The 16,729-nt window shown below is 34.4% G+C and overlaps 1 protein-coding gene across 4 annotated transcripts in view; it reads right to left on the reverse strand.

Annotated features, from left to right (window-relative positions):
• Positions 1-16,729, reverse strand: part of SBF2 (SET binding factor 2) — a 253,639-nt gene that overhangs the window by 48,545 nt on the left and 188,365 nt on the right. For all 4 annotated transcript variants that reach the window (XM_032188226.1, XM_032188228.1, XM_032188227.1 and 1 more), the window contains exons 18-25: positions 11,128-11,298; positions 8,950-9,212; positions 7,510-7,682; positions 7,171-7,244; positions 6,594-6,789; positions 5,593-5,720; positions 3,440-3,615; positions 2,383-2,528 (exon numbers count right to left, since the gene is read on the reverse strand). In XM_032188226.1, coding sequence (XP_032044117.1) covers positions 2,383-2,528; positions 3,440-3,615; positions 5,593-5,720; positions 6,594-6,789; positions 7,171-7,244; positions 7,510-7,682; positions 8,950-9,212; positions 11,128-11,298 — 1,327 coding nt within the window. The remainder of the gene's footprint in view (positions 1-2,382; positions 2,529-3,439; positions 3,616-5,592; positions 5,721-6,593; positions 6,790-7,170; positions 7,245-7,509; positions 7,683-8,949; positions 9,213-11,127; positions 11,299-16,729) is intronic.

The following is a 16,729-nucleotide window of genomic DNA, read 5'->3' on the forward strand; positions in this document are numbered from 1 at the left end:
TCAAAATGCATTTTTTTAATTTGATTTTGAAAATAAGAGGAATAAATCCTCTGTTTTACTGTTCTTGAGATATGACTGCTTGTAAAAAGCACTTTTTACAGAAGGTCTCCCATTCCATTGAACACACCACTATGATCACCTATAGTATGATAAGATTCTAAACTCTCCAAAAATAAAAATTAGGAGGAAATGTAGGGAAGAAAAGTTCCAGGTGTTAGCAACAGCTTGTAATTAGAGTACTGTTCCCAATTCTGAAAATCAATAAAAGTTATGCGTGAACCAGTTCAAGAGGACCGAGAGAAGAGCAATGAAGATAATCAGAACTCTGTCAAGACTAATGCATAGGAGTGAAAAGAACTACAGATATTTATCATCCAGAAGAGAACAGAGAAAGGAAATATTACAATAGCCCATAAGTACATTAAACAGTGCAATCCAAAGGAAGGCAGTCATCTCTTCTACATGTACATAGTAACAGAATAAGAAATGAAGGATTTAAATTGTGGCAAGTAAATGTTTAGCCCTGAGCATCAAAAAGTTGCTTGTTATTCTCCAGCGTTAAGGAGTAAGTTAAGAGGTTAAAGTATTAACTTTAACCATCCTTAATAACTTAACTTTAATACAAATTGTCTAGAATTGTGAAAAAATCATATTTGAAAGCTAAGAAAAAGTTAGATAAACGCATATAAGGATCATAATAAGTATGTTGATCCTGCTTTCCAGCAGAGAGATGGAGATCATTGAAGCTCCTTCCAACACTATCTTTAATGGTTTTTTCTGTAAGACAATGCATCACCTGCTGCAGATAGTGCCCATTTGCTCCCACTTGCTTCATTGTTGTTATAGCTACATAGCTTCCTATACTTCAGTTTCTGAGACTTGCAAACAAATGGTAATTCACAGCAAGCAATATGAAACAAATTTCAGTGATTAAATGTCAATTTTTCTACAGCTATTTGTACTCTGTCTGAACCAAGGACTACTACAGTTGTCAGCTGAGGTGTCAGTGCTGTTGTCAGCTGAGGTGTCAGTGCAGTGTGAACAGAAAAGCAAGCTGTCAGATTTTAATCACCTCACACATACCCAGTCACAACATCTGGAAAGTAGCAGGTAGGAAGCCTCACAATTTATATTTTTCTAAATTTGTCAGGGGAGGAAAAAAAGTGACTGTCATTAATCTTTATGTAACTCCTATACTCAAGAATGTAGTTGTTTTGTACATATGCAATGAAACAACTCTTACAATTTCTTCATTGCAAAGAGAAGTGTGAATACACAGGCTTAATTATGTTTGGTCTCTCTGAGTGAAGGACAAAAAATCACACCCAGAACAGGCACTGACTGCACAGATCCTTTTGACCTGAAGATTCTGCAACATTAGAACACATGCTAACTCAGCACTTAAGGAAATTCAGTTAAGAATGCATATTTTCAGCAGTATATGAACATTCCATATTTCACAACCTTTTCTTTGTGCATTTTTTCCCACCATATTTATCTGGAATGGAAAAAGAGAATTTATTTTTTTTTTTCTTTCCTGGAATGCTTTTTTTTTTCTTTTTTTTGAGAGAACAGATCAAGTGCGTTCTCATACTCTGACTTCAGAAAATGTGTATTTATCTGCATGTAAGTCACTTAAGTCACCTCACTGACTAAATATTCAAAAGATAAATTTGGCTTGTTTGATGTTTTGAAGAAATTATTAGTGTGTCATAAACACTTCATTATCGGAAATGCCTTTTTTTTAATTAAAAAAACAAAACAAACAAACAAAAAAAAACCACAAAGAATGGTATGACAAAACAATACCTGTTTATGTACAGGAGAATCTGGTTCCCTCTAGTGGTTTATTATAAATTAGCACTGGTCCAGATAAGGGTATACTGACAGCAGCACATGGTAGGAAAAGAAGTGTTTGGAAGAAAGTCAAACTCCACACGAGCACATGAACTACACAAAGAGTCCAAATCACCTTCTACCTTCTGTCTCCAAACCCTTTCAATGGAAGTTTGGAAAAACGGTATTTGCAGTAATTTGCAGACTTCTGCTGCCTTCAGATATAATTTGCAATTTTCACAAATTCAAAATTTGCCTATAGTATTGTCTGTTTCTTGAATCTCACTAAATTCTGCTTTCTCAGTATAGACTAATTGCTGATGTCAGGCTTTCTAAAGATATTATATGAAGATAGCATGGTAATTAATACAAATAATAAATTTATTATACTTTACTACTTTTGCCCTGTACGTCTGGTCATCACAAACAAAAACACTTTAAGAATGTATGTTTTTGCAACCTTTCTTTCTCCTGTCTAGGAAGACCTCACAATTTCTTCTTCTAGGTAAGACGTATAAACAAAAATGGATAATACTTTATTATTACCAGAAACATCATCATCTTCATTCCAGCCTGGACGATTCCCTCTTTCTTCCACTATTGTGCCCGTCTTCTTCTTTAATAAATACTGGCGACCAATTGTCATCTTCCCAGCACGTTTTGCTCCTTTCACAATACTTTTTGAGAAGGTACTATAAATTCATAGCAATAAAAATATTTCAAAAGATGGATATAATTCTCCACAATAGCACCTACAGATTTTTAGGATAAATGTGCTTACCCATATAAAAAACATTTTGTATTTTCTCATTTAACAACAAAATCATAACCACCAGAAATATGACTTCCTATATTAATTTTTTAATGCTAATTTTATTACTTCGAGAGTAATTTTACCTATTATATATATAACATAATGAATAAGCAGTCATAATCTTCCTTTAGGCATTTGTACTTTGCTAGCAATGTAACAAATCTATGAAGTTGGCAGAATGAAGGCAGGAAAGGCAGATATTAACCTTAAAGTTTTAAGATTCCATGACTACCTTGGAATTCTACTTCCCCATGTCAACAATGCAATAATCAAGAAAGAATCACTGAAACTACCACTCTGGAATTGCATAAGAATCTATCTAGTCTAGTAAAAACTAATGTGCAACATAGAATTCAAAAGAGGACCCAAAGCTGAAAATCTCAATTAAAGTACACAAGGACAACTGAACAGACTATACTAAAGAGTAAAATGAATTCTAGCCCACATTAGGTTACTAACCTAAAATGTAATACACAAGAAATCTGTTTCTATGTTGGCATAGTTTGCATAGCTGAAAATGTTATTTATATTGTGCATGTTTCAAAATGTAATGAGATACTTGTTTAAATTTACTGCAGCAAGAAGTTTGGATAAACAGTATGTTCTTATATACACATTTATTTCATATCAATCTACCTTGTTTTCAGTAAAGGTAAAAATACAGAGAATAGCAATCAGTTATTTTGGTTTTCTTGAGAACTGATTAAATGATCTGGAGATCTGAAAATACGTCTGACTGATGTATTTGACTAGTAGTAAACAAAAAGAGTGACAGAAGAATGACTATACCGGAATGAAGTGTTCTTTTCTTTTTGCTTTGGTAAAATTATCTGTGGTGCTGTTTGCCCAGCTGCAAATGCAAAAGTGCTGAAGATAGATTGAGGATAGCGGAACTTCATTAGCTGTTTCTTAAATATTTCCACCACTTCAGGACTTACTTCTTCATCAAATGCTACTTTAATTAGCTGCATATAAAGACAGGACATGTTAGAAACTAAAAAAAAAATAAATATGATAAAATAAATTAAAAGATCCTAATATATATTAACAAAACCCACATACTTAGGCAGTACTATGCCCATCAGAAAATACAAATACATGTACGCATATCCTATTGATTTTGAGGGATATCATACAGCTCATTCTTTTTTGTTGTTGTTGTTGTTATTTACTTTTTGCATTTATGTTGTAACACTAAGGTATTTTCACTATGAAGCATCTGGAATTCTCATAATACCAAACACAGAAATATTTTAAGTGGTTGTGCTGGCGCTATGATGTCTACAACAGTTAAAGTGCTAGTCACATGGGATAGCTCAGGTTGGAAATATTCTGTCAGCTCTACTATATATCAGAAAGTAAAGTTGGCAATGTACTCTCATCAAATCAACAAATTCAGCATTCATATGTCACAAGCATTAAACTTCCATTATTTAGTGATCCTAATTTTTACCTCACCTTCCAAAGTCTAGAAAACTGCTAATAATAAAGCGTAATAGTGAAATCTGATCTTTGGAAAGGAACTAACCTCCTGCTATTCAACACTGATTCATTCATCCTGTTAGAAATGTTTTTTAAAAACTTCTCATTTATTTATTATTTAAATTTTCTTATTTAATTTTTCTTATTTTTCTTTAAATCACACTCCATCATTCTCAGCCAAAAGTATGACAGTCAAATCTTCAGGGAAAAAGAATTTAAAAAAATAAGGCAGAGATAAAATAGGGAATCCATAAAACGGCTCAAAAGAACTTTAAGAATGTGCAAAAAGCAAACAAAGAAATATCCTTGAGCTTTATCTTTGATTGCATAGCTACACATGCTTTGAAGTTTGCTTGTCATCTTGAAGGTGGATTTCATTATTTTTTTTATTTCACTTGTTTTGTAATTACTTTCCAAAATATTAATAACTGTTGTTCTATGATCTCTTTGAAATAATTTTTAAAAGCTATACTGATACAAAGTTTTGAAGATATGAAATAGCATGACTACAGCCAAAACATTCTGAACATCCTAATTAATAAACAAAGATGGGGGATGGGTCGCTGCTATCTTATACTGTATCAAATGCTAGCTGTTACAAAGGGAACAGAAAGAAAACTGTTTTCATTTTCATAACCTAACACAGCACTATGCTAAACAAAAGCAGATATGATGTTTGACCAGAATCCAGCACTAAAAACATTGAGCTATGTCTGCATTTAGCACATCATTGAAGTATGCTAATTATCCTGGTAAAATATTTCTGGAAAAAAAAGTTTTCATGAAGTCCTCTCAGAAAGTCCACAGGAACAACTTTTTTTTTGTTGTTGTTGTTTTCCTTATTTGTATTCTTAATCTTGTCCTTTTGACTGGGATATTTAAGGATGATCAGTTATATAATGTCCACTTTGTAAGCAACTACTAAACTGTTGATAATCTATTTTATTTTCAGATTTTAAAGAGTTATTGTTCTCAGTGAAAGTTTATTTCTGCAGTCACCCACCCCAACAGAGTATTTCTTGACTTAAGCACTGAAGTCTACTTTCAGTCTGTGATATAAATTCTTTGCCTTCAACTTCCCATCTCCTAGGATTTAACCACAGATTAGATTACCACCAATAAGGAACATTTGGAAGCTTCAGAGAAGTTATGATTCCCAATTCTTTGAAGTCCCATCTCTGTCAACTGCCCTGCACTAAATGCCTCTGCTGAACACACCGAAATAGCCTTTTACTGAATCCAAAATAGAAAGGTGAGAAAAGCAGAGAAAGAAACATGAAAACAGTAATGCTGTATCAACTGGGCCAAAAAAAAGTGAGAGTTTCTACAAAAGGAGTCCATATTCTGTATTGACTTGACATGGCAGGAAACTGAACTCTTCCCAGGTATCAGGACAAACTGCTGCTCAAAAGTATTCTGAGCATTCTGGGTTACATAAGTTTTACAAAATTTCCTTTTACCTGAAAGGTAGCTGAAGTGATCTGCATTCCTTCTTGCATACTCTGCTGCAACTGGTTTTGTATAGTGATTTTCTTCTCCTTCGTAACAGATGCAATAGGAAAGCTCCGGATCACCACCTGCTCTCCCACTGAGGACCACAGAATGTTGTTTATAGATACTTGTTAGATTACAGAATCAGTTTTGTTTTGGTCACACTGTACTTTGAACAGTTAGGAATGGCCAAGTACAAAGCAATAGGAAAAACAGCAGTACAGAATTAATTTCAGGCAAAAGACCTAAAAAGTTGAGAATTCAAGTATTATCCATAATCTTTTTTTTTTCTGCTTAATTTGTCATAGATGGAAAAATATCTGAGTCTTCCTACATATTGGAAATGTACCCCTACAATCTAGGTTGGAAAGGGGTGAAGAAACAGTTTCAAACTTACTCCATTTTTGTATTGCATTATGCACCTTATAAACAACGAACGTTGAATCCTAATTTCTTTACATATGACTGTGAACTTTCCAAAACAAACTTGTACTTCTGAAAGACAATTTAATTTAATGGCAAGTGTCAAAGTATAAAAATCTATCATTCAGAAGAGCAATTTCCATTAGATATTAAAAGCAACAGTTAATTTATTAATACTAATTGAAAGGCGAATACTAACTTATGAATGTTTTTCATTTTACACAATTCCAGTGTCTGAAAAAAATGGTTTATTGGAAAGCTAGGAGTAGTGGAAACCACTATATGAACATCAATATAGGAAAATATGTAAGAGTATAGTATATATGTTGCCTCATTTGAAGAAATCCAGTTAAGTTAAATACAAAATAAAGAGCAATCATTGTCAAAGCTAGTGATGAAAACCTATAATAAAAGATCATTCCAATGTGATCAACGTGAAAAATTATACTTAGAGGTATATCCATTTTGATGCCGATGCTTGAATAGATAGGCCAACTCAAAATCTTGCCTATCTGAAGTACTACAGTTATTGTTTATTTTTTCTTACCCAGCTGATCATGAGGAGTGCCTTTGAATATAATTCGGTAGGTGGTAAGGAACAAAGCTCCTTCAGCAGGGAGGATGTGAGGACCTCCAAGCAGTCCTCCTGTAGCTTCCTCTCTGCCATCAGGATCCAGTAGCACACGGAGTCCTTCACAAACGAATTCTTCTCCTGGCAGTAAAGCTGGTCGTAGAATTTTGGGCTGATGCAAATAAATTAGCGTAAGTGTAATAGGGATACCAGTGTTATAGCTCAGCCTAGTTATATTTGGCATAAAAAGATTCAAAACAAAATTGTTATGAGACTGATTCCACAGAAGGGAGATGGTGTTTGGACTCAACTAAGAGAAATGGGTCTCAAAAAGCAGAGGGTATGCAACAGCTTGTTTATGATCAGAAGTCTGGCTCTTCTGGTTTTGTAAGTTCATGTTTCAGGAGACCAAAGCCAAGTGCTATTTATCATTGGTGGAAAATTTCTAACAATGTTTTGATGTTTCCTCCTAACATTATGAGGGGGAAAAAAATGCCTGAATTGCATGATCCTAATACTTGTAAGGAATACAAACATGTTTCATAATACTTGCCTTCTGTATTGGTGGAAGCCTTCTACTCTCACGATGGACAGCCTCCAGGGTCTCTATGTGCATTGCTACAATGCCTGGAAATCAGTAATACCATAAATGAAGTCTGGCATAATATGAAAGAGAAAGTTGCAATCTAATTAGAACTCTGATACTCTGAAACTCTCAAATTTAATCATCAAGGGAATAGTTAGTTGAAATTCAACAGCAATTACAGTCTGTAAAGGAAATCTGATCTTCTATCCCCACTGAAATTAACTGAAAGGAAAATGTGCATTACTCTCATTAGAAAAGAAGAATAATGAAAGACTACAAATGCATATTTTTTGTCACAATTATTACCTGGTATCATGCAGTGAAGACCCTTGATGTGATCCTGTGTAACTCCGCTCTCTGTGCAAACCTTGTCAATAAATCTGGTGATGAAGCGTACAACTGCATTTGCCACATCATTGTTCTCAGAGTCCTCAAACCCACTTTCAGTGTCATAGCTCTCTGCAACACTGCCTGCAATACTTTGGAGATAAATAGAAGATATTTCAAGTGTGCAAAAAAGAAGCTGGTGAAACACACATGATACCTGCCTAGACACATGAAAGCTGTATCTTTTTCTAGTAAAAAAACATAAACCACTTGCTGAAAACATATGCTCCTACCACAACTACACTGTATTCCCAGTATCATTAACGGTGTCAGAATTGCTTGATGACACAGAACATTTTCTCCATGAATTCAATAGTGAAGACCAGCCCGTAAGAGAAAAACAGATCAGCTGCTTGGAAATAATCTCTATGTCTTCTCAAAAAGTTAATTACATTATTTACAACCCATGCTAAATACAGAAGAATTAATTAAATGAATATTATAATTGCAGAGTAAAGTATTTAAAAACAAAAAGACTATTAAAAAGTATTTTGTGCATCAGGTATAAAATACAATCAAGTCAGTGGGAGATGTATTTCAAACATCTGAAAAGGCTTCCCGTAACAACATTAAAAGCCAGATTCATACATTGTATTATATGCTGCAACTCTTCTACTGAACATATCTCAATGACTGAATTTAGAGGTGCTTAGTCAGCAGACAGTGGAGTTCAATACACATAACCTATTTGCTTGATGCCAATGTCCTCATATAGCGTTCTACAATTTTATCATATGAGAATTTTGACTGGTCATAGCTAATAATTAAGACAATAGAGAGGGAGGAAGGCTTGCTATGAAATCTCCTGGATTTGTGTGCTAGGGAAAGGAACTGTCTTTATGCTCCTCCTGCCCCCTTAGTAATCTAACATTTGTCCAAGTGGTATATCGTTTATGCTTTTTTTGACCTCAGTAACTTTATTCCTTGAATGTGTAGCAGCACAGAAATTTTAATTTTAAGGATATTTATATATATATACTTTCTTGAAAAAAAAAACAACACCCTTCAGGAACATAAACTCAAGTTATAGGAAAACTAACGGAGTAAACAGAGTAATTTTGGAGCTGCTGTTTTCTTTCTCTTCATACTCTAGTATTTGTCTTCAATGTTTGCATTACTACATTAAAAAATCTTACTGAAGCAATAAAATTTTCATGTTCCTTTAAGTGGCAGTAAATTTGTCAATGTGATATTTCATCATTTAAGAGGAACCATGTTAGATTTCCACTCTCCTTAATTAATGATCTTGAAAAGAGAAGATACTGAAAAAAATGATGTTTAGATGAAGTTCTGAAAACTAGTAAATTTTTGAAAGTAGTGTCCCAACATGACTGATTACCAGTGAACTTGTGTACCCACCTGTTTGTGACAATACTATTACTTCCACTCTCCCAGTCACCAGTAGCTGATGCTCTCAATAACTTGTTCTTACTTGTATCCAGTGGTACTAGCAGGTAGACCATGAGGTTAGCAAAATGAATTGCCTGGCTGAAAACTGTACTTTCCTCATTCTGGACTAGTTCCTGCTGAGTTTGTTTATTAAGAGTTGGCCATAATCGCAACTGTTCAGCAGCCAGGTCCATTGCTGTCTTATCGTGGTCCAGACCCACAGAATTTTTCTCCTAAAAGACATATAAATACAAATAAATTATAATTCTAAAAAACAACTGTTAGTAAAAAAAAAAAAAAGTTTATTAAAATGTTTATTAAAATGATTTGATTGTTTAAATTATTTATTTATTTAAAAATAAAAAGCAAATAGCTATGGTTAGTAGGGTTTAAGGAGAGTATGATTATAGCAACTCAGGGCTGAAGTAGTTTACTGAAATACACAAGTAGCATTGCCTACTGTAGACAGGTCTAATCTAACATAATTTCTTTCTAGATCTTTTTTTGTGCTGCATAATCTTTTATGTTACTTCCGAGTGGTTTACTGATTTTAATATAGCTGCTTTCCCTAGCTTATCTGCGTAGGTCACATAAGATCAAGCATAAATCAGATTGAGAAACAACATGCAGCTGATTGCTTGATGCAGATGATATCTTCCAAATTCCTAGGATGTCCAGGTGAGGCAAGCTTTTATATAAATAGTTTCCAGACCAGCTGAAAACATTCAAGTCTTTGCATGTTGGAGTCCAACTCTAGCATTTGCTTAGATCAAATTAGGTAGACGATAGGCAGCCAAATTATATTATAGCCTGAGGAAATTAGAATAAAGGAATCCAGAAGCTGGTATTACTGACCTAACAACTGATGTTAAACTATTAGAGGACTAAGTATCCTGTAAACATTTTTCTTCATACTACATAAAGCTCAGCTAATTTAGCATACAAACATAAGTGATGCTTTAAGTAGATGCTTTCTTCTAAGTTTTACTGTTCTTTGAATTTTTCCTTACACAGTGTCAAACTGAAAGGGGCTCCCAGTACACAACCACAGTCCTTTTCTCTTTACTCCTGATATGTCTGACATGCCTTTTCAATTCTTCATTCTAACTACATTTCTGGTAATCTCTCTCTTTATTTTACTGCTTCTCTTTACAGTGCTGTATGTCTTTGGGAAGCATACATTTTTCAGTCACCTATTTGATAGCTCTATTTTCATAAAAGAAGAGAGATTATAAATAGCTTTTTACTATGTGTATGTGCTCCTTAAAAATTCTAATTTTAGTGTGCTGCAAGACTTCCCATTATACTTTCATTTTTGCATTAGAGGCATACTTTCCTCTTATTGAGAAGGTTTGTGTTCTGGGAGATCTGTCCAATTTTAATAAAGTAAGCAATACCATTCAACAGAAACCAACCTAAGGCTTGATAACAGTCTATTACAGGGACACTGGAACTGCTGCTATCTTAAGCTGTTGATGTAACAGAACTCTTGCTAGTTGTCACATTGTTATATGATAAGTTACTATTATCAGGAAAAAATACACCTTAAATGGTGGAAAAATGACACAAAAAGTGGTGTTACATAAAAATCGTAAGGGCAACATCAAATTATAATGCTTTGCAGATAAGTCCAAATTTTTGTTATTTTTATTGTTAATGAATACTGCCAAAGATCAGTAACTGAGTATCAGTGTGATTATTTTTTTCCACCACTATTAAGTGTGTTAGTGCCCTAAAAAAGCCTTAAGTGTGAAACTGTGAAAATGCTCTTTCTGTACTTCTCTAAGCTGACCTCCTAAAGAATATCTTTTTCAGAAAATTAAGTGCAAACAACATTTTTACATTAAAGATGATATTCAAAAGTACATTTTTTTTTTCAGAAGTGTATAGGTAAATGTTAAGACATTTTCTTCAATAGCAAAGTTCTTTCTGGCTGAGATTTTCAGGTATTTTTTCATAGGTTTAACTTGGACACTAACTAGTAGCACATCTTCATATGAACATAGATATATATCAGTATCTTTAACAGAGGAAAAATGAGAGAAAAACAGAAAAATTGAGAAACCATAACTTAGCTTTCTATAACTTAGAAGATAATTAAAATGTGAGTAAAAAAATACTATCCTAATATTTAATACATTCTCCTACCTTTTGTCTCAATTGTACTGCATGGTTGTCTTCTTTGGCTGTAAGGTAGAGGGAACGAACTTGATTTTGCACATTGCCATAGAAGGTTGTTTCCCAAAACTGCTGGTTAGTCCAGATAGGATGGTCTTGTACACAGGTATAAGCAAACTGACTAACTCCAGGTGCTAATTTCTGAAAGCAAAAGAAGTGCAAAATAGGCAAAATTCTCCTATTATTTCATTTTTGTTCAAAGGCTGTGACTTGAATATTGAAAATTTTATCAAAGGAGTTGTACACAATTAAATATGCAATATATGCCATCTTTTCTAATGTAATATAGGAAAGAGAAATTATCTCTGGTTTTGCGCCCTTTAAGAAATTAATGTTGTATACAAGTCTAATGCCAGTGCAAGGCATGGCTTTCTTGATTCACTGTAGAAAAATGAGACTCCAGAGGGAGAATTCTGTGATGACAGTATAGAACACTGCTCTAATACAAAATGTTTTCCTTGCCAACAAAATGTACTATTTTTAATATCCTACATCACAGAATTAAGTATTCAAACAGAAGAAGATTCTCATTTCATTTAGAAGTCAGAACTACAGTAATGAAATTTAAAATAACTGTACATGGCAACTGAGTCATTCCAATAGGCTGCATTTGTTGCAGCAGCACAAGATGAGATAAATTGTTCTCTTCATTGCCATCTACTGCGTTGTATGACCCACATCCAGCTCCTGAAAGAGTACTCACTGAATGCATATGTTCCTGGAGTCACAAGGGTCTGGATCCCTATGCTAAGGTCTCAAACAGTATCGACACTCATTACCAGAGCACTGTTTTCTTCAAGTAGGTATATTTATTTAAGTAGCACTAGTCCTTCAGCAAGATGCTTAATATTCTTGATAATCACATACAATGAAAATAAATTTATTTCTGGAACTCCAAATATGAAGCATCAAATCTTCTACCATATGTTCTCACTTTCTGATGAAGTCCACAGAAACTATTGTGTTTTATATTACATATAGCAAAGAAGCACATAATCTAAATATCTACTTATTTCTACAGTAAAACCGAATACGTTACCAGATGCCTCATTTAAAATTTTTCACTGTCAGACTGCTACCTACACCTGAAATGTACACTATATCTAGAAGCAGAATTTTACCTTAATGATTATGTTCTAAAACATTTTACTCTATAAAAATACTACTTGATTGCATATTTACAATTCTACAATCACACACAACAGCCAGCACATATAACAATTCCTCAGTAAGAACTCAAGTGGAACACTAGAAAATTGTTACTGAAAATTTTAAAGTCTGGTTTACAGATTTCTGGTTTTGCAATTCTTTGAACTGTGTTTTCCACACTATGCTCGTCCAAGTACAACATGAACTGAAAGTCCTGATCATGTGCCACTTATTCATTCCCTATTGAAGACAAGTTCCTTTGAAATGGTATGATTGAGGAAATAATTTGTAACACACTACTAAAATTTAGCCAATTGAAATATCTTCTTGCAATTAATCATCAAAAAGTGATAAATATAAATTTTATTTAATAATGTACAAATTTCATCAAAATTTCTTAGTAACCTGTTAAATCCAAATATATGGAAGACGCAAATTATGTTAAAGGTGACTTTGTTTATTCATTATGTATTGAAACATAAGAAAAACTGGTTAGTTTAGGCTCCCAGTTTTCAGTTGTGATGAAGTTTATGGTAGCTCACATGAACTGATAACTGAGCATTTGATTACTGCACAGTAAGAGCTCCCATCTTTGATCTAGCTGTTAAATCACAGACCAGAACAGCTCATGTAATTTCTTCCTCATCACAGAATGGTTGAGGTGGGAAGGGACCTCTGGAGATCATGCGTCCAACCTCCCCTGCCTCAAGCTGGGCCACCCAGAGCAGGTTGCCCAGCTCCCTGTCCAGATGGCTTTTGAAGAAAAAAGAAAAGAAAGAAATAAAAGAAAGTTTAAACTCATAATCCTAGGCCCATAATAACAGTGTTCCAGAAATAAAAATGAAGCAAATGATTTTCACATGGGGATGAATGTGATAGAAAAGCTGAGGGGCTTTTAGATGCTCCTCCCATGCTCATAATTTACAATTATTAATAGCCATGTACAAATCACAATTTTTAGATAGATTCATGTTCAAATATATTGACATAAATCTGTACTGACCAGTTAACTCCTAGGCAACATAAAAATAGCCTGTTTACAAAAGGATGAAGGAAAATCCATCAAAATGCTAAACTATCATAAATATTATCCCTCCTATCACCACAGGTGCTAAAACAAATGGCAAAATCCGATAGTGGCTAGAGCACTGAAGCTAAGTCAGAACTTGCAGTTCCAAGCTCAGCTCTGCCTATTTTGGGGGGCAAAACCACTTAGGATTCTCACCTCGTTTCAGTTAATTTGTGAAAAATCAACATGAATAGAAACCTCAAGAAGCTCATGGTTGCTCCTATGCAGTCAAAATCCTTGAGTAGAAGTTCTCTCAGTACAAATATAAGCAGTCCATGAAGCTTCAAGTGTCTATATTCTCCGTCCCGAGAGTACTTAGCCTAGAATGGAAACTAATTTAATACATCGAATGGGCCCCAATGTTTACTGTTGCATGCAAAAGGATTTCTCTGATTTAAGTAAAACAGTAGTTCAGTGTTTTTCCTCAAGCAATACTACATATATAACATGAATATTCACCTATCTTTCCATAAGACAACTAAAGTATACTGATATTTATGCTCTTTTTCTCTGTCCTGATAATTAATTTCTGCCAGACAGGATGAATGTAGGAGTCAGCAAAAGAATTTCCTACTTATAAGGGAGGATTTAGGGGCTGACAGCTTAAAATACACACCAGTAGAAAATCATAAAAATAGTTCTGAACAGATAAAGTCCTTCATCTAAAGCTGTCTGTATGATAGCCTAAATGACCACTGAGGTGTAAGCTGTAATAAGTTCCAGAAAATGAGTGATCTTCTGCAAAGTACACCGAGATCTTGCAATAGACTAAGAGCACTTAAAGAACAACAAAGAAATCCCCCCTAGCCCACATTACATATGAAAGAGACATCACCCATATCAAGACAATGAATTACATTCTGCAGTCTGTGAAAACACAAGCTAGATTTGGGACTTGCTATGTGTGACTGTATGCAATTTCCCGAAATCAGGAAAGAAATTTGCATTCTTTCCACCTTACTGAGTGGCACAGGACAATACCTGCCTCAATTTTTTTTTTTTATCTTTTTCCTGACAGTGGATACTTCTGGTTTTGAAAATGATACTTACAGCTCAGTGAAAAATGTGTACCAACTCCCAGGACTCCCAGGCACACCGTGAGGTGCCCCAGCAGCTTCTCTATTACATTATGTTATTTATATTGCTTGTTTCTGGTAAAGAAAAGCATGCTTGGCACTGATCGCTCATCAGTCATTATCTGCCACACAAGCTTAAAGAAGAAAGCAAGTTTGTTCTAGCAAAGCAAAGGATCGAGTTCTTGATTACAAAGTTGAAAAAGAGAGTGAAGGAAAAAAAAAAAAAAAAAAAGTAAAAAACAGAATATGAATGCACCTGCAACTACTCTTTTCTCACAGGTATTACCTCGGGTTTTACTGCATGCCTCTTAAAGGAGCAAGCTCAATAACACCGAATTGCCAGAAACACTGACCTTCAGAAGTAAACTTAATTTCTGTCTCCAACTTGTAATCTGGGTTAGGGGTTTGGATATTTTTGGTGACAAGATGAAGGAAGAGAGGGGAGAAGGAGGTTGCTGCCGAATAAAAGTGAATAAAACCAAATAAAAGCTTCGTCCTCAACTCCTCAAGGAATCACTGTGCTATGGTTTATCTGCTTGACTTCTGAGAGAAAGCTACCGCCAAGATTAGTGAAATTACCCCCCAAACTTCTCTGCATACCAAAGGGGATCAAAGCACTCCCTCTGTGCTGGGTAATGTTCTCCCTGGTAGTCTGCAAATGTAAGTTTATAGATCAGCCAGGACATAGCAGGACAGAGGGTACTCTAAAGGGTTACTCCCCGTCTTGGAGCAGTTTATGTAGACATTCGATTACCAACCATCACATACCAAGAATAGGTTCCACTTACTGCAGGCAACATGCTGCCACTCTTCAAGGTGACATAAACCAAGCTCTGCATGTGTTCCATGACCCAGTCCTGTATTCACGTGTCTGCTGTGCCCACACAGACACCCGATAAATTCAACGGACTTCCAAGAAGCCCAGAGGATCACACTACAGAAACTGCCCTGAAGAGGTGAGGTTTATCTATGTACTAACTTCATAAAACTTGCATCACATCATGCTTATACCAATATTCACCACAGCATACAAATACTGAAACATACATATGAATACGTACATGCATGTGAATACGTTTTCAAGCCTGACTGAATGCTGCATGGATAGTGTAAGTAAAAAAAAAATAAAATTAATCTATTCAATAAATGGCTTTCCCGCTTGGTCTAAAATACAAAATTATACCCATATGTATTGTACATACAAATGTGGGCAAAGGTCACACAAACATAAAGTAGTAATTATTATGCTTCCGTTATTATTTTTTTTTTAGTTTTGCTTTTTACTGCTTTGGAAAAAAAAGGACACACAATACTAGATCAAGCATTTCCTCTCACCCCAAACCCTTTCCAACATGAGAGAAAACCCTTTGCCACCTTCTCCCACCGACCTTCAGAAAGTCCCCTGACAGGACTGGTCACAAGATTAATTTAAATTCTAAAATACTTTAAATTGTAAGTACCAACTTACACTGCTAATCTACTGTTATTTCACCAAGAAAAATAAAAGAAAGGCCAACTGACTTTCAATTCAATGCTAACAAATCACAAATGGGTACGCAAAACCAGCAGAGGGCAATAGAATTCTAGAATTTTTGCAAATTTGGGATGTAACTCTGGATGGAGTTTTACTTATTGTATAGATTTTCTGGCAAAGGTGACTTAAACATCTAAATACATATTGTCTTTAATGCCAGATTCATGAAGATCATGTATGCATTACTTGAAGCTATACAGAGTATCTCAAAGATTTCTACACAGATATATGAAGACAGACATGTATGTTAACACAAAATTACATGTAACATTAAATAATACACAGTGAAATACTATTTCATTCTCTTGAAGAGATAAACAGATTTACCAAGTTCTATTATACACAGATCACACTAGGCAAATTAAAATCATCTAGAATGATGGACTTTTAGAAGGTGAAAAAAAAAAAAAAAAAAAAAAAAAGAGAGAGATGACATTTTCGTTATTCACTTCCAAAATTCCTTGCTAAGACAAAGATTAAAAAAATCCTGTAGTTAGTCCCTCCCACAAATGTGCTAAAGTCACAATATCCTCTTCTTTTCTGTGAAGAAATTCTTCTGGATTTTTTTCCACCTAAAAATAGCTTTGAAAGTAAGATCTGCTCTACCTGCAAAGGCATAAAATCTGTTCTGCAGACATGTATTATGTATCCTTTCAAAAAACAAAGTACACAAATTAGAATATTAAAGGTCAAAGATGATGTTTTGGCATTTGTGATACTGCAAAAACACCTGACCATAATTAA

Source organism: Aythya fuligula, chromosome 5 (assembly GCF_009819795.1).
Source record: "Aythya fuligula isolate bAytFul2 chromosome 5, bAytFul2.pri, whole genome shotgun sequence".
Lineage (NCBI taxonomy): Eukaryota > Metazoa > Chordata > Aves > Anseriformes > Anatidae > Aythya > Aythya fuligula.